The sequence below is a fragment of the Ornithorhynchus anatinus genome, chromosome 3, assembly GCF_004115215.2.
Source record: "Ornithorhynchus anatinus isolate Pmale09 chromosome 3, mOrnAna1.pri.v4, whole genome shotgun sequence".
NCBI lineage: Eukaryota > Metazoa > Chordata > Mammalia > Monotremata > Ornithorhynchidae > Ornithorhynchus > Ornithorhynchus anatinus.
Genome location: NC_041730.1, coordinates 17,291,538 through 17,309,888, shown reverse-complemented (window position 1 = coordinate 17,309,888; position 18,351 = coordinate 17,291,538). Strand labels below are relative to the sequence as shown.

General features: G+C 51.5%; 1 protein-coding gene across 7 annotated transcripts in view; it reads right to left on the bottom strand.

Moving 5' to 3' along the window:
• SYT7 (synaptotagmin 7) overlaps window positions 1–18,351 on the bottom strand; it is a 97,640-nt gene that overhangs the window by 4,278 nt on the left and 75,011 nt on the right. For all 7 annotated transcript variants that reach the window (XM_029060904.2, XM_039911392.1, XM_029060906.2 and 4 more), the window contains 4 exons: window positions 15,605–15,740; window positions 4,968–5,238; window positions 2,791–2,960; window positions 1,989–2,103 (listed from right to left, as the gene is read on the bottom strand). In XM_029060904.2, the coding sequence (XP_028916737.1) occupies window positions 1,989–2,103; window positions 2,791–2,960; window positions 4,968–5,238; window positions 15,605–15,740 (692 nt within the window). The remainder of the gene's footprint in view (window positions 1–1,988; window positions 2,104–2,790; window positions 2,961–4,967; window positions 5,239–15,604; window positions 15,741–18,351) is intronic.

The following is an 18,351-nucleotide window of genomic DNA, read 5'->3' as shown; positions in this document are numbered from 1 at the left end:
TTTGCTTGAACCTTTCCACACCCCCTCCCGTCCCCTGGCAGGAAAATGACTTTGCATCCCCCTGTGTTATTATGAACTTGAGATCCCCTTAGAAAGGAGGTCAACACAAACCTGACCTCTCCACGAGCTGGAGGAGGACCAACCTGGCCATCTCTCTGGGTTCTGGCTGGTGTCTCTGTTCTCTGGGCAAGTTGGAGGAATCTCCAGGCTTTCTCATTTGTCATACACAAATGTGGGGCTGTAGCAGCTCACGCATGTAGTTGTGTAGTTTGATGGGTCACCATATATCCCAGTGCCAAGGTGTTGGACTCTCCCACATGTGCAGTTGTGTGGTCTGTAGGGTGGTTCCTCATCGCCAAAAGAGGGAAGGCCAGCCGTTTGGTCAATGATATTTATTGAGCGCTTACTGTGTGCAGAGCACCATACTAAGTGATTGGAGAGAATGGGCAGGAACGTGTTTGTTATTATAGTGTAGCCTCTGAAGTGCTTAGTACAGTGCTTTGCACACAGTAAGTGCTCAGTAACTACGATTGAATGAAGAAATGAACAATACAACAGAGTTGGTGGACAAGTTCCATGCCCATAATGAGGTTAGAGTTTAGAGGTTTACTCTTATCGGAGGCATCCCTCACCTAGGAGAGGACAGGCCCTGAGACAGACCCCTGAGTGACCTTGGGCAAATCACTTCACTTCTCTGAGTCTCAGTTTCTTCTTTTTTAAAACGAGGACTCAACCAATATCTGTTTTCCCTCTCCTCTAGACTGTGGGAGAGGGACTGCATCTGTCCTGATGAACCTGTATCTACCTCAGAGCTTAGTATGGTACAGAGAAGCGGCATGGCATAGTGGAAGGAGCCCGGGCTTGGGAGTCAGAGGACGTGGGTTCTAATCCCAGCTCTGCCACTTGTCTGCTGTGTGGTCTTGGGCAAATCACTCAACTTCTTTGGCATTGTGGATAGAGCACGGGCCTGGGAATCAGAAGGTCATAGGTTCTAATCCTGATTCTGCCACTTGTCTGCTGTGTGACCTTGAGAAAGTCACTTCACTTCTCTGTGCCTCAGATACCTCATCTGTAAAATGGGGATTGAAACTGTGAGCCCCACGTGGGACAAGGGACTGTGTCCAACCCGATTTGCTTATATCCACCCCAGCACTTAGTGCAGGGCCTAGCACATAGTAAGCGCTTAACAAATACCCTAATTATTATTATTCTTTGTGCCTCAGTGACCTCATCTGTAAAATGGGAATTCAGACTCTGAGCCCCATATGGGAGAGGGACTCTATCCAATCTGATTAGTTTGTATCTACCCCAGGCATTAATACTGTGCCTGCCACATAGTAAATACTTAATAATAATAATATTGGTATTTGTATTTTTGTTTGTTAAGCGCTTACTATGTGCAGAGCACTGTTCTAAGTGCTGGGGTAGATTCAGGGTAATCAGGTTGTCCCACGTGAGACTCACAGTCTTCATCCCCATTTTACAGACGAGGGAACTGAGGCCCAGAGAAGTGAAGTGACTTGCCCATGGTCACGCAGCTGATAAGTGGCGGAGCCGGGATTCAAACCCGTGACCTCTGACTCCCAAGCCCAGGCTCGTTCCACTGAGCCATGCTGCTTCTCTAATACCATTAAAAAATTAATAAACATCATTAATTAATCGATAGATGGATGATACGGGGGTAGGGGAAGGCCGTAGGTCATATTTCCCCCAAAAAAGGTTGGAGGCTGGGACTGGGGTTTCAACAGCAAAAGAATGAAAGAGACTCAGCAATTGTCCTGCTGGGGGACGGAACTGCAGGAGCCCTCCTCACAAATTCCAGGAAATGGGGCAGGGTGTGACCTGAAGAGAACCCAGGGAGAGGCCTTCTGGAATCACTACAGCTGTCTTTCCCTCTGGGGATAAGTGCCCAGGTGTCATCGCTCCCAGTCCCTGGGAAGAAAAATCCTGCCCCCCACTGCCTCCCCTCCCCAAGAAGCCTAAGGTACCTGAGGTTCCCCCGATGTCCATGGCTTTAAGGTTCCGTGCTTTGATGATGTTCACGATGATGGAGTTGGTGGAGGGGTTATAGCAGAGAGACAGAAGCAGCTCCCCTCGGCTCCCCTGCAAGAAGTAATGGGGGCAAGGGTGGGAAGCGGGCTGAGGATGGGGCGGCGGGGCCCAGGACCGTGAAGCAGAAGATCCCCGGGCAGCTCTACCTCGGAGCCTACTGAGTCAAGGAATTCTACTATGAAGCGGCCCGGACACTGAGGTTTTGAAGGAGGCAGGGCAGGGAAGGGCCCCTCGGGGCTGCAAGAAGTGGCTCTGGGGCCTGGCCTAGGCCCCGCCTAGTTCAGGACACCAGACCCGGCTTCCAGGTCCTACCTCCTCCAGGACCAGATTCTTCCTGGGCAGAAGCCAGAGGGCAAAAATTCCAGGAAAAGAGGGCATTCCAAGGATTGGTGGCATAATGAAATGGCCCTAAAAGGACAGAGGTGGAGATTGGCATCTGGCCACTTCTGCTTCTACTTCCCCCACTATTCTGGAGAAGTGCAGGCCTTCCCTACTTAAATGTCCTCTGGCTGCTGGGTCTAGAGGGCTCAGACCCTCCATTTGTTGTCCCCAAATCTCCTTCAGTGCTAAGGCTGTTCGGCCCACCTCCCTTGTCCTTTACCAGGGGTGCCCTGAAGGCAGTTCATTCGCTATCCAACCCAACTTAGGGTCACGGTCCTCTCGGTTGACCACTGAAGAGCTTGCTTCTTCCCCAACTCCCGTCCCCTTGTCCGGGGTGGGGCTGAGTACGCGTCTTACACTCCCATCGCTGCATGGCTTCAGCTCCTTCCAGAAAGTCTGCATCTGGGTCAGGTCCACTTTGTTCAGGGGGATGGACACCTCCCCAATAGGGTCATTGCGACTGAAACGGTCGTAATCCAAGACCTGGAGGTAGAGCACCCGCTGCACCACCTTCTCGTAGGGGAATCCTGTGGGGAGCAACAGAGGAATAATAATAATCATCATCATAATAATGGTCCTTGTTAAGAGCTTACTATGTGCCAAGCACTGTTCTAAAGTGTTGGGGTAAAAATGAGTTAATCAGGTTGGGACACAGTCCCTGTCCCACACAGGGCTCATGCTCTTAATCCTCATTTTACAGGTGAGGTTACTGAGGCCTAGAGAAGGGAGGTGACTTGTCCAAGGTCACACAGCCAATTTGTGGCAGAGCCGGGATTAAAAGCCATCACCTCTGACTCCCAAGCCCATGCTCTATCCCACTAAGACACGCTGATTGTAAGGATACACCTGCAATGTCTGGAATTCCGGGTCCTCCCTGGAACAAACCAGCACCATCCCCCAGATCACCAGCCTCCTATGGATTGTCCAGAATGGGATGACCTGACACCAGGCTGGAGACCAGCACTCCTCTGGCCCTGCATCCTTACAACTGTCCCCAAGGCAACTGGCCTCGGGCGGGGGCACTCGGAGAGGGGAAGCAGGGTCCGAGCTGCTGCACCCACAGGAGAAGACCTGGGTAGATGACCTCCCTGCTCCTCACCAACTTGGTCCCACCCCTCTTCCAGGGGCCAGGCTGAAGTGCCTGAGGGTACCTCAGCCCGAGGGTCAGTGCCATCCATTGACTTACTGGCAGGACCAGTGTCGGCTTACTGATGCTTACTGAGAAGCAGCATGGCATAGTGGATAGAGTATGGGCCTGGGAGTCAGAAGGTCATGGGTTCTAATGCCGGCTCCAACACTTGTCTGCTGTGTGACCTTGGGCAATTCACTTCACTTCTCTGGGCGTCAGTTACCTCACCTGCAAAATGGGGATTGAGACCGGGAACCCTCCATGGGACAGGGACTGTGTCCAACCCAATTTTCTTGTATCCACCCGAGCACTTAGTATAGTACCTGGCACATAGTAAGCACTTAACAAATACCATTATTGTTATTATTATTAGTTCCTTCCCTGCGATTTAGGGGATGGGTTGGAGCATCCACACCAGGCCTCCTAGACTGAGGACCCTGTGGGGGGGTCCTGGGAGGGGAAAGGGGAAACGGCTAGTGGTGTCTCACCTCCCTCTCCAGAGGGTTCAGGTCTCCATTCTGTGGGATTGGGGATTCAGCTCAGTTCAGATCCCAGAGCCTTTGAACCATAAGCCATAGCTCTCCTCTCCCTGGAAAGATCCAGATCTGCCTCAGTCTTTCCAAATATCCAAGATAACAGGTCATAACAGGCCATGGAAAGCGGGGCTAAACATATGCCCAAGAGGTCATCTAGTCCATTTTCCTGCCTCTGGGAGGGACTGATCCATTAGAATCCCAGCAGATGTGTGTCTTTCCCATGGTGAAATATGACGTGGGGGCCTGTGTTACCCAGCCTTCCAGTTTCACTGCCTTAGGGTAGGCTCTGATTTAATATTGAAAATGGTTTTAAGAAATCACCCACCTAGAAAAATTCTATTTGTTCTGTAAAAGCAATGTGGCCTAGTAGATAGGGCAGGGCACAGGAGTCAGAAGGACCTGGTTTCTAATCCCATCTCCGCCACTAGTCTGCTGTGTAACTTTGGGAGAGTCACTTAAATTTTCTGAATCTCAATTACTTCATCTGTAAAATGGGGATTAATACAGAGCCCTATGGGGGACAGGGACCGTGTCCAACCTGAATAACTACTCGTACCTCCCTCAGGGCTTACTACAGTGCCAGGCACATAGTAAGCATTTAACAAATACCATTTAAAGACACACACACACACGCAGGGCTGGGGAGGGTAAATGCAGATATACTGCCAGCCAGGGGCAAGTGATCTGTCAGGGGAGAAGTTCTACCAGGGGTAGAGGGGGAAGGACCAGTGAGCTTTGTAAAACCCCATTCGATTGGTTGGTTTTGAACCTGGGCCCAGTGAGAGACACAGTTCCAGGCTAGCTAATACCCCAGGGCCTAGATGGTGGGAGATGGGACCTCAATGGGTAAGGAGTAGGACCAGCCTCACCTTCAAAGAGAAAGGTCTCATTCCAATGTGGGTTCAAGTTCTTCCGCTTCACCTTGGTCTCCAACTTGTGCTTCTTGTCAGGGAGCAGATAGATCTTGACAAAGGGGTCGCTGGTGCCACTGAAGTCCTTGGCCGGCAGCTCCTGGGCCTTCATGATCTTGACCGTGAGAGTGGACTCCTGGAAGTTGTAGCCAACACTGAACTGGATCCGGCCCAGGTTCTCCCGGCTACAGCCTTCGTGAGCCTCGTCATCCTCGGACCCTGGGGAGAGCTGGTGCGGGAGAGACCCCGGGGCACCTCGGTTAGAACCACAGCCCTCCCTGGCCCCCCCTCCAATCTCCTCTTTGATGCCCCTCAGAAGCTGGTAGGTAGCATCAGGGGCAGAAAGGGGAAGAAGCTGCCTGGGGTTCAGCAGAAGCTTCAGAACTGGGGACCTGGGATCCCGGAGCTGGGAGGGATTCAGACAGGGCCAGACCTGCAGCCATTTCTCTTAACTCAGGACCTGGTGGACTGACAGCCAAACTCCTGCATTCCCATCAAGGAAGATGCTGAAGGACCCCGAGGGCCGGTCCTGTCCTCCTGGGCACTAGGACCACAAGAGAGGCAGAAAGGTAGTCAGTTTGTAGGGCAAATCAGGCAAAGGGTTGGTAGCCACTTGGGGGCATCAGATCTCCCCAAGCAATTCCAGTGCTACCAAAGGAATGGCGGCACAGGGAGGGGGCAGTCGTTGTTGAGGTCGCGTGGGCGACCAGACATTGATATGCGCCGGGCACCTGGAACTGAGCCGAGAACAAAGGAGGCCCCTGTAGTGCCATTGTCAGGACCAGCTTGGGCCCACCCACCCGCCCCCGCCTGCAGCCATGGCCCATTCCCCATCAATCATCCTGCTCAGATGAGGGGGAAATCTCCCTGGCAAAGGCCCTTCCTCCAGGAGTGCTTGTCTTTCTGGAGGCAGAGGGTGGGAGGAGAAGAGAAAAGGAAAGGAGAGGAAAGGAAGGGAGAGGAGAGGAGGGGAGACAAGAGGAGAGGAAAAAAAGAGAGGAAAAAAGAGGAGAGGAGAGAAGTGAGGACTTGGCCAAAGCAAAATGACCGCTTCTCACTGCTGCCCTGCTTAGGGCCAGAAGCCGTTCCTTCTCCAGATCTGACAATAAATGCCTAAGCAATGCCACACTGGATCAGATCAGTGGCTCGCTCAGCCTGGATTACGCCTCTGATAGTGGACCCGGAGAATGTTGGGAGGATCGGGGTGATGGTTGTCACCTGATGAGGGCTCTGGCCTGGGCCATCCCCTCCACAGCACCTTAGGCTTTCCTATCCATTTCCCCTAACCCTGGGGGGTCCATCAAGGGCCCACCCTTCTGAACTCTGTGGACCGATTCCTGCCAATCTGGTCCTGAGACCAAGGCAGAACAGGAAATCACCTGGCAGTTCAGACTCAGAGGAGACTGAGAGGCAGCGTGGCCTGTTGAAAAGAGCAAGGGCCTGGGAGTCAGAGGACCTGAGTTCTAATCCCAACTGTGCCACTTGTCTGCTATGCGACTCAATTACCTCATCTGTAAATTGGGGATCGAGACTATGAACGCTATGTGGGATAGAGACTCTGTCCAAACGGATTAGCTTATATCTATCCCAGTCTTCAGTACAGTGCTTGGCACAGAGTAAATGCTTAGCAAATGCCATTTAAAAAAAAACTGAGGTAGAGTTTCCGGTGAGGTGGTTATGGGGTACTTGCCTGGACAGGGACCCTCACACCTGGAGCGGGCAAGCACAGATCACATCACTCTTGATGACTGAATTGGTTGGGGGAAGGGAGGACCCGACCGGGACAGCTTATCCTCCGACCGCCCAGTTTATCCCCAGCCTTCACGCTCCACCATGGCCCGAGCCCTAATTAACCAGATCTGAGACGACAGCTTTCCCAGCCTGGAGCTGTCCCCATGGTAACCGATCCAGCGGCCCCCACCAGGGTCCGGGGTGGCCCGAAACTGCCACCCTTCTCCTCCAGAAGGTGAATCGCAGGCCCACGGCAGCGCCCGGCCTGTTGGACAGGAACAATATACCCTCAGGACCTTAGAGAGGGGTTCATTCAATTCAGTCGTATTTATCGAGCGCTTACTATGTTCAGAGCACTGTATTAAACACCGGGGAGAGTACAACAGAACAAAAAACAGACACATTCCCTGCCCATCACGAGCTTAAATAGGTATAAGATTCACGGTGAGTTATGAGAGCGAGAAGTCATGGGTATTGGGTGATACTTCCATAACCGAGAGAATGGGTGACAGAGAGGGCACTGATTATACCCCAGTGGCTAAATGGCCCACTGGTGTTACCCAGAATGCCATTCCAAGAGAAAATGATCCTCCCCAGAATTATTATTAATTAATATCATGGTATTTGTTAAGGGCTTACTATGTGCCAAGTACTGTTCTAAGCGCTGGTGCAGATACAAGGTAATCAGGTTGTCCCACGTGGGGCTCAAAGTCTTAATCCCCGTTTTACAGATGAGGTAACTGAGGCATAGAGAAGTGAAGTGGCTTTCCCAAAGTCACACAGCTGATAAGTGGTGGAGCCGGGATTACAACCCATGATCTCTGACTCCCAAGCCTGGACTCTTTCCACTAAAACATGCCACGCTCCTTTTCTCTTGGACCTTCTAGGCTCTCAGACCAATGATAATAATAACAATAATAATGATAATAATAATAATAGTAATAGTGGCATTTGTTAAGTGTAGACTGTAAACTCATTATCGGGAGGCAGCGTGTCTGCTAATTCTGTTGCATTGTACTCTCTCAAGAGCTCGGTACATAGTAAGTGCACAAGGAGAGGCAGTGTGGCTTAGGAGAAGCAGCGTGGCTTAGTCAAAGAGTATGGGCTTGGGACTCAGAGGTCCTGTGTTCTAATCCAGTTTCCACCATTTAGCAGCTGTGTGACTTTGGGCAAGTCACTTCACTTCTCTGTGCCTCAGTTACCTCATCTGTCAAATGGGGATTAAGATTGCGAGCCTCACGTGGGACAACTTAATAATAATAATGTTGGTATTTGTTAAGCGCTTACTATTTGCCGAGCACTGTTCTAAGTGCTGGGGTAGACATAGGGGGATCAGGTTGTCCCACGTGGGGCTCACAGTCTTAATCCCCATTTTACAGATGAGGGAATTGAGGCACAGAGAAGTTAAGTGACTTGCCCACAGTCACACAGCCGACAAGTGGCAGAGCTGGGATTCGAACTCATGAGCCCTGACTCCAAAGCCCATGCTCTTTCCACTGAGCCACGATGGTATCTACCCCAGTTCTTGGAACCGTGCTTGGCACATAGTAAGCGCTTAATGAATACCATCATCATTATTAAATGCCACTGACTGATTGATTAAGTGCTTATTACGTGCTAAGCACTATACTAAGTGCTGGGGTACATACAAGATAATCACTGTGGACACAGTATACATCCAACATGGGGCTCAAAGTCCAAACAGAAGGGAGAACAGGTACTGGATTCCCATTTTACATATGAGGAGCCTGAGACACAGAAAAATCTAGGGACTTGCTCAAAGTCTTATAGCAGGCAAGTTGTGGAGTTGGGGAATTAGGCCCAACAGTCCCTCATAGTAAGCAGAGCTCCAGTTCAATTCCTGACTTAGACTGTAGACAAGACGATGGCCTAGAGTGTAAGCTCATTGTGGACAGGGAACATAACTACCAACTCTGTTATATTGTCCTCTCCCTAATGCTTCTCTGTTCTCTCCCCCTCCCTCCAGACTCTTCAGGACAGCTCCACCAGGATGTCCGCCCACCACCTAAAACTCAACATGTCCAAGACTGAGCTCCGTATCTTCTCTCCCAAACCCTGTCCTCTCCCTGACTCTCCTGTCACTGTGGATGGCACTACCATCTTTCCCGTCTCACAGGCCCGCAACCTCGGTGTTATCCTTGACTCTGATCTCTCATTCACTCCACACATCCAATTCGTCACCAAAACCTGCCGGTCTCACCTTCACAACTTTCACCAAGATCCGCCCTTTCCTCTCCATCCAAACTGCTACCTTGTTGGTAAAAGCTCTCATAATATCCTGACTGGATTATTGCGTCAGCCTCCTCTCTGATCTCCCATCCTCCTGTCTCTCCCCGCTCCAGTCTATTGTTCATTCTGCTGCCTGGATTATTTTTCTATAGAAATGTTCTGGGCATGCCACTCCCCTCCTCAAAAACCTCCAGTGGTTGCCTATCAACCTTCACATGAAACAAAAACTCCTCACTCTTGGCTTCAAAGCTCTTCATCACCTGGTCCCTTCCTAACTCACCTCCCTTCTCTCCTTCTACAGCCCAGCCTGCACACTCCACTCCTCTGCCGCTAACCTCCTCACTGTGCCTCGTTCTCGCCTGTCCCACTGTTGACCCCTGGCCCACGTCCTACCGCTGACCTGGAATGCCCTCCCTCGCCGCCAAACTAACTCTCTTCTCCTCTTCAAAGCCCTCCTGAGAGTTCACCTCCTCCAGGAAGCCTTCCCAGACTGAGCCCTCCCTTTCCCTCTGCTCCTCCTCTCCTCCCCATTCCTCCTGCTCCCTTCCTCTGCTCTTGCCCCCCTCCCCACCTCACAGCACTTGCACATACTTGTATATATTATTTATTACTCTGTTTTATTAATGATATGTATATATCCATGATTCTATTTATCTTGATGGTATTGACATCTACTCGTTTTGTTTTGTTGTCTGCCTCCCCCGTTTAGACTATGAGCCTGTTGTTGGGCAGGGATTATCTCTTTCTATTGCTGAATTGTACATTCCAAGTGCTTAGTGCAGTGCTCTGCGCATAGTAAGCGCTCAATAAATATGATTGAATGAATGAATGAAATGCTTAGCAGGGTGTTCTGCACACAGCAAGCACTCATTAAATTCGATTGACTTAAGGGGCTTGGAGATGCCTGGCTTTGCCTTAGAAGCCTGGAGATGCCTTAGAAGCACCTAGGGTGATGATGCTTGTCCACTGTCTTTACACTCTGTCTACTTGTTTATTCACCCTGACGGTCTGGCCCCAGCCCTTGCTAATTGCACAGGCCTCCTCTGTTCCCTGCTCCCCTTCTGGGCAGCCAAGTCTGAGGCTTTGTCTCCACTTCCTCAAACCTGACAAGGCCACACATGGCAGCTGGTCCTGTTCCCGGAGTCAGTGCAGTGGCAAGGCCTCTTGAGAGGGAGAAGGAATTGGGGCCTGCCTCCCTGACTCTATGGGGACCCCATGTTGCCTTCTCTTCTGGGAGCTCTGCTCTAAAGAAGCTGTAAACAGTTAGAAAGGCATTCATTCATTCATTCATTCAATAGTATTTATTGAGCGCTTACTATGTGCAGAGCACTGTACTAAGCGCTTGGGATGAACAAGTCGGCAACAGATAGAGACAGTCCCTGCCGTTTGACGGGCTTACGGTCTACTCGGGGGAGACGGACAGACGAGAACAATGGCAATAAACAGAGTCGAGGGGAAGAACATCTTGTAAAGACAATGGCAACTAAATAGAATCAAGGCGATGTACAATTCATTAACAAAATAAATAGGGTAACGAAAATATATACAGTTGAGCGGACGAGTACAGTGCTGTGGGGATGGGAAGGGAGAGGTGGAGGAGCAGAGGGAAAAGGGGAAAATGAGGGTTTAGCTGCGGAGAGGTAAAGGGGGGATGGCAGAGGGAGTAGAGGGAGAAGAGGAGCTCAGTCTGGGAACGCCTCTTGGAGGAGGTGATTTTTAAGTAGGGTTTTGAAGAGGGAAAGAGAATCAGTTTGGTGGAGGTGAGGAGGGAGGGCGTTCCGGGACCGCGGGAGGACGTGACCCGGGGGTCGACGGCGGGATAGGCGAGACCGAGGGATGGTGAGGAGGTGGGCGGCAGAGGAGCGGAGCATGCGGGGTGGGCGGTAGAAAGAGAGAAGGGAGGAGAGGTAGGAAGGGGCAAGGTGATGGAGAGCCTCGAAGCCTAGAGTGAGGAGTTTTTGTTTGGAGCGGAGGTCGATAGGCAACCACTGGAGTTGTTTAAGAAGGGGAGTGACATGCCCAGATCGTTTCTGCGGGAAGATGAGCCAGGTGGCGGAGTGAAGAATAGACTGGAGCGGGGCGAGAGAGGAGGAAGGGAGGTCAGAGAGAAGGCCGACACAGTAGTCTAGCCGGGATATAACGAGAGCCCGTAACAGTGAGGTAGCCGATTGGGTGGAGAGGAAAGGGCGGATCTTGGCGATATTGTAGAGGTGAAACCGGCAGGTCTCGGTAACGGATAGGATGTGTGGGGTGAACGAGAGAGACGAATCAAGGATGACACCGAGATCGTGGGCCCGAGAGACGGGAAGGATGGTCGTGCCATCCACGGTGATAGAGAAGTCTGGGAGAGGACCGGGTTTGGGAGGGAAGATGAGGAGCTCAGTCTCGCTCATGTTGAGTTTTAGGTGGCGGGCCGACATCCAGGTGGAGACGTCCCGGAGGCGGGAGGAGATGCGAGCCCGAAGGGAGGGGGAGAGGACAGGGGCGGAGATGTAGATCTGCGTGTCATCTGCGTAGAGATGGTAGTCGAAGCCGTGAGAGCGAATGAGTTCACCGAGGGAGTGAGTGTAAATGGAGAACAGAAGAGGGCCAAGAACTGACCCTTGAGGAACTCCAAAAGTTAAAGGATGGGAGGGGGAGGAGGCTCCAGCGAAGGAGACCGAAAATGACCGGCCAGAGAGGTAAGAGGAGAACCAGGAGAGGACAGAGTCCGTGAAGCCAAGGTGAGATAAGGTATGGAGGAGGAGGGGATGGTCGACAGTGTCAAAGGCAGCAGAGAGGTCAAGGAGGATTAAAATGGAGTAGGAGCCATTGGATTTGGCAAGAAGGAGGTCACGGGTGACCTTAGAGAGAGCAGTCTCGGTAGAGTGGAGGGGACGGAAGCCAGATCGGAGCGGGTCTAGGAGAGAATGGGAGTTAAGGAATTCTAAGCATCGATTGTAGACGACTCGTTCTAGGATTTTGGAAAGGAAGGGTAGTAGGGAGATAGGGCGATAACCGGAGGGGGAAGTGGGGTCGAGAGCGGGTTTTTTTAGGATGGGGGAGACGTGGGCATGTTTGAAGGCAGAGGGGAAGGAGCCCTTGGAGATTGAGTGGTTAAAAATAGAAGTTTTTCAGAGAAGAGAAGTTATTCAGAGAAGACCAGAGAGAAAGTGAGAGAGAGACACGGATTGACTGAGACGGGTGTGCCTGGCTTAGGAAAAGAGAGATGAATGCAATTCAATCTGCACCGGAGTGGGTCAGATGGAGCTGAGGGAGGAGTCAGGGCCGAGAGATCAGGGAGCGGAGGAGGGAAGGGAGGAGGCCTGGGGTGATCAGGCCAAGGGCAGGGGAAAGTTAGCAATGTCTCGAAGTGGGGACATCTGGGGCCATGTTGCTCCCCGCATCAGAGCGTAAGAGAGCAGGGTGCAGCAGGAGTGTAGCTCCAGCAGCCCCTGATCCCACGCCTCCATCACCTAGGAATGAGGGGGTGGGGACAGTGAAGGAAGGGCTAGGCAAGGGAATCGGGGTCGGAGATGCAGGCAGTCCAGCGGGAATTTCCAGGGGGATCGGAGAGGAGAGATGCCCAAGGGACTTGCAAAAGAGCTGGGGCAAGGGAGAGGCATTCAAACCCTTCCATCTCTCTAGTCCGAGACTCTAGGTCTAGCCCTAAGCTGGACTGGGTCTGCCTGGAGGCTCTAGACTGGAAGCTCATTGTGGGCAGGAAACAGTCCTACAAACTCTGTTATAGTGCACTCTGCCCATGCACTCTCCCCAGTGCTTAGTACAGGGCTCTGTGTACAGTAATAATAATTATTGTGGTATTTGTTAAGTGCTTACTATGTGCCAGGCACCATACTAAGTGCTGGGGTAGATGCAAGGTAATTGGGATGGACATAGAGCTTGTCCCACACTGGGTTCATAGTCTTCAACCTCATTTTACAGATGAGGGAACTGAGGCACAGAGAAGTGAAGTGACCTACCTAAGGTCACATAGACAAGGGGCGGCTCCGGATTTGAACCCAGGTCCTTCCGACTCCCAGACCTGTATTCAACCTACTAGATCATGCTGTTTAAATACGATTGATTGATTGATTGATTGATTGATGGGTCTGAGCCAGGGATGGAGTTCTGTTGAGGGTTGGCTTTTTTTCTTGATAGTATCTGTTAAGTGCTTATTACATACTAGGCACTGTACTAAGCACTGGAGTAGATACAAGTTAATCAAGTTAGGCACAGTCCAGGTTCTACATGAGGCTCATGGTTTTCACCCCCATTTTACAGATGCATAGAGAAGAGAAGTGACTTGCGCACTGTCACACAGCAGATGAGTGGCAGAGTCAGGATTAGAAGCTAGGTCCTTCTGACTCCCAGGCCCATGTTCTATCCACTAGGCATCACTGTTTGGCCCTGATGGGGAGCTGAAGAAGAAATGTAATGAGAGGAAAAGCCAGGAACATGCCAGTTTCTTTCTTATTGCCCATGGCAACTTCCTGTGGGAGTCCCTTTTTCCGGCTTTTCCCTGCTCTCCCAAACCATCAGGATGGACCATTTCTGGGACAGGGTGGAAATGAAGTGCAAGAAGTCCACTGGACTTACCGAACTGATGTAATTCCCACCACTCGGGGGAAACACAGAGTACCACATCTCCGGCCCACCAGACCAAGAGGGCAGATATTTCAGAGAAGATGGGAAATGGGGTCAGCGGGAGGCCTCGCTCAGCCAGAGAAGGGAGGGGATCCCATGAAGAACGAGCAGAACTGGATTCCCAAAGGGGCCAGATTCAGTCCTTGCCACAAACCTGGGAGTCAGTTCCCAATTGTCGCCTGAGGCTTCTTCTCTCTGTTTCCTCTCCCCGTCAATTAATCAATCAATCATACTTACTGAGCATCGGGAGAGTACAATAGAGACATGCTCCCTGCTTACAACGAGCTTAAAGTCTAGAGGAGTCTGTGGGAATGAGCTAGAAGGAATCTCAGTGTTCTCAAGGCTTACGAGGTGGATCAAGGACAGAGAGACCCCTCTCCCTGGACTTTTCCAGTGGGTGGTATTTGTCAAATGCTTCCTATATGCCAAGCACCCTTCTAAACGCTGGGGGAGAGACAGGATAATCAGGTCCCACCATGGGGTTCATAGAGTAAGAAGGAGTGAGAACTGGCATTGAATTCTCAATTTACAGAGGAGGGAACTGAGGCTCATATAAATTGAGTGACTTGCTCAATGTCAAACAGCAGGGCCTCTGACTCCCAGACCCATGCTTTTTCAACTAGACCACACCGCTTCCCTAATGAATCTCATCTTCTCTCTGCTCTGCAGGAGACAGGATTCCAGGGAATCAGGTAAGACAAGAAGAAGAAGAAGAATGATAATAATAACAATAATTATATTTGTTAAGTGCTTACTATGTGCCAGGTGCTGGGTGGATACAAGCAAATCAGGTTGGACACAGTCCCTGTCCCAAGTGGGGCTCACAGTCTCAATCCCCATTTTACAGATGAGGTAACTGAGGCCTAGAGAAGTGAAATGACTTGCCCAAGGTCACCCAGCAGATATGCGGTGGAGCTGGATTAGAACCCATGACCTTCTGACTCCCAGGTCCGTGCTTTACCCACTACGCCATGAACTCTAGGACTGGAAATCCCTGTTGGGATTTTTCCAGCTCCTAGAATCCCAGGTGAAAGAACTGCTCCCTACCCTATCTCCTCTCTCCCCATCTTCCTGTCCCAGCTTCTGAGATTCCAGAAATCTTAGTGGAAAGAGCACAGAACTGGGAGTTGGGAGACTGGGATTCTAATCCCAGCTCTCCCAGTTGCCTGTTTTTGATCTTGGGCACTTAACATCCCTGGGCTTCAGTTTTCTCATCTGTAAATTTGGGGTGAGATTGTGAGCTCTAATGTGGGACAGGGAATGGGGCTGACCTGATTGTCTTGTATCTACCCCAGCATTTAGCACAGTGCTAAGTACATAGAAGCACAATGAGAAGGAGCACGGCCTAGTGGAAAGAGCATGAGCCTGCGAGTCGGAGGATTGGATTCCAATCCCAGCCACATCATTCATCTGCTGTGTGTGGCCTTGGGCAAGTCACTTAACTTCTCTGTACCTCAGTTACCTCATCTGTAAAACGGGGATTAAAACTGTGAGCCCCATGTGGGCCAGAGATGGTGTCCAACCTGATTATCTTATGTCTACCCTGGCACTTAGTACAGTGCCTAGCACATAGTAAGTCTTAACAAATACCATAACGATAATACTAAGTGCTTAACTAAGCCACAGGTATTATTATTGAGAAGCAGCGTGGCTCAGTGGAAAGAGCACTGGCTTGGGAGTCAGAGGTCATGAGTTCGAATCCCCGCTCTGCCACTTGTCAGCTGTGTGACTGTGGGCAAGTCACTTCACTTCTCTGTGCCTCAGTTTTCTCATCTGTAAAAGGGGGATTAAGACTGTGAGCCTCACGTGGGACAACTTGATTACCCTGTATCTACCCCGGTGCTTAGAACAGTGCTCTGCACATAGTAAGCGCTTAACAAATATCAACATTATTATCTGGGGAAGTTCTCTAAGTGGGATTGAGCCGAGGGGGGTGGTCAGCCCCAACAGAGAACTCTCCAGCGCCTCCCCAGACCTGCTCCACTTACCATGAGCATCTCGCTGGTGAGAGAATTGACGAGGTCGGAGACGGAGGATCGGGGCTCCGTCCGGCGATCGGATTCATCGTGAGGCGTCTGTCCTGGCACCGGGGTGGTATTCACAGCCTTCCCCCCAGATGGCAACCTGGTGAAAGAGTGGGAATGAGCCGGGGCCAGAGGAGAGATGGACAGGGCGCTGGGGTCTGAGTGGGCTGCCTGATCCTTCTTTACCAATTACAGGGGCTCCACCCACAGCCCTCACGTCCTGCCCTCCTGCCCACTACCCCCTGGAGAATGGCGCCCTCCTCTCCCTTCCACAATTTCTGCCTCCCTCTCGGACTGCATCTTGTTAGGTGTCCACCTTCCCTGATACTCACCTCATCCCACCTGTGGATGCATATCTGCTTCCTGTTGGCTCCCACAGGTTCCTGTTTCAATTTGTCTGCCCCTCTACCCTGCCTGAGGGTTTAGAGTCTCCAGTTTAGCTCCCTAAACAATCCATTTTTGATGCCACCTGGGTTAACCAATCCCCCCTCAGGCCTCCATTGGATCCCATCACCACTTCGGGCAGCAACCAGTCCAGGACACCGCTGAACTCCATTACCCTCTGCGAGCACCTATGGGCCATCAGTCACCCGGATGCCCCAGTCGGATGGAGATGAGGCCCAAAGAGTGCAGCTGGCTGGGGTGCTGGGCCCTGTGCCAATTCAGTCCTAGGGAGTGGGAAGGGAGTGGGAAGGAAGCCGGAGGGGAATTGAGCAACACCGGGGGGAAGCCAGTGGTGTTCGGTAATGGTCAGGGCGACTGTTGAGAAGCACCGGCATCGAGTAATCATCTTCTTCTGTCACCTCCAGCTACTGCTGCATCCTCCTGCTCCCATTCCCATCCAAACTTCTAGAACCAGTTGCAAACACCTGCTCTCTCCACTTCCTCTCCTTCAACCTCTTCCATTCCTTAGACACGGCACCCTCCAAGATCACCAATGACACCTCCTTGCCTAACTTAATGGCCTCTACTTGATCTTCAACTTTCTGGACCTCACCTTTCCACGTGCCTGGAATGTCTTACCCCTTCAAACCTGCCAGACCACAGCTCTCCCCATCTTCAAAATCCTTCTGAAAGCCCACTTCCTCCAGGAAGTCTTCCCCAATTCTTATTTCATTCTCCTCAGGGCATATCCTCCCATCGGCCACCCCGGTGCTTTATGCCTCCTTAGCATTTCTGCATTCCCAGCCACCCAGTGCCTTCTGTACAGAGCAACTTACCCACTTTAATCAATCAATCAATCTTATTTGTTGAGCATTTACTGTGTGCAGAGCACTGTACTAAGTGCTTGCGAGACTACAGTACAGTAGAGGTGGTAGACAGGTTCCTTGCCCACAACAAGCTCAACTATTTAAGCTCTTATTCCACCAAATATCCATCTTCCCATTCTCTTTTTCTTATCTGCAAACCACTTTCCCCCACTAGACTGGAAGCTCCTTGAGGGTAGGGATTGTGGCTTGAAACCCTATTTTACTCTCCCAAGTGTACACAGTAGCAGCTCGGTAAATCCTCTCGATTGATTGATGGCTCCTCTCTCCACATACCCCTCCCCTCCGTGTCCATCCTTCTCCATTAAGTTGTAAGCTCCTTGCAGGAAGGGATCATGTCTACTTACTCTAGGTTATGCTCCCAAACGCTTGGTACAGCACTCTGCTCATAGTAACTGCTCAATAAATACCAGTGATCGATCGAATGATTGACCCTTCTCACTCTCTTCCCGGAAGCAGCACCGTGCAAGTTGTCGAGACTCTGGCATCTCTGCCTTCCCCTCTCCGAGTGTTTTTGAGGGGGCAAGGTTCAGTTCCGCCCCCACCTTCGAAACCCCAAGGATTTGTCTCCGGAGAAGTCACTGTCTCGGGTCCAACTGGCTCAGTTTCACCCTTGGTTCCAGATCTAGTGACTGCAGACCCAGAATGTAGAAGGGCTGCTTCCTCTGGGGGTGACCACCACCTCCCTCCACCCTAGGACGGCCCCAGAGAGAGGGAGGTCTCAGGCACGGTGGCTCAGGGGTTTAGTCCCGGTCCCCAGCCCTGTGGCGGCAGACTCAGGAGACAGGGTGAGCTCCCCGAGGCTCGACGGGAGCCTCCCAGGAGAAGGAAGTGTGGGCAGACGGAGAGGAAGACGTTGGTGAAGGCACAGAGGAGATAGAAAAACCAGCAGCAGCAGCATGAGGCTTGGGACAGGCTAAAATAGAACGACAGTGAGAGCACACAGCCACAGACTCTCGCTTACAAACACAGAGCTGGACGCTAGCCAGGGCACACCAGCACGAACCAGCGGCAAGCACACGTCACTGGGCCCACAGGCATGGGCAGGCATGCAGTCCGGTGCGTGCCAAGGCCCGGCGGGGGGGGGGGACACCAGGACCTAGCACACACCCATTAACGGTGACACAGAGAGAGGTCGGTATGAAACAAATGCGACCCAACCAGAACATCCATGAGGACAGACATACAGCTACAGGCTCACAGAGCCAAAAGAATACTCCCCAGGAAAACCTAAGCATGCCAGGATTTGTATTCGAGTCAGGACAGACTGAAACAGAAAAAGCAGGGACCCAGAAATGCTGACACCCAGAAGAGAGAAACTCAGACACAGACCATGTCCCACCACATGAACCTGAAATCAGCTCAATGACCACATAATCACACAACTCCTCGAAGACAAATGACAATCTCCTTCAAACACCCTCCCAGAGAGGTGGGACAGAG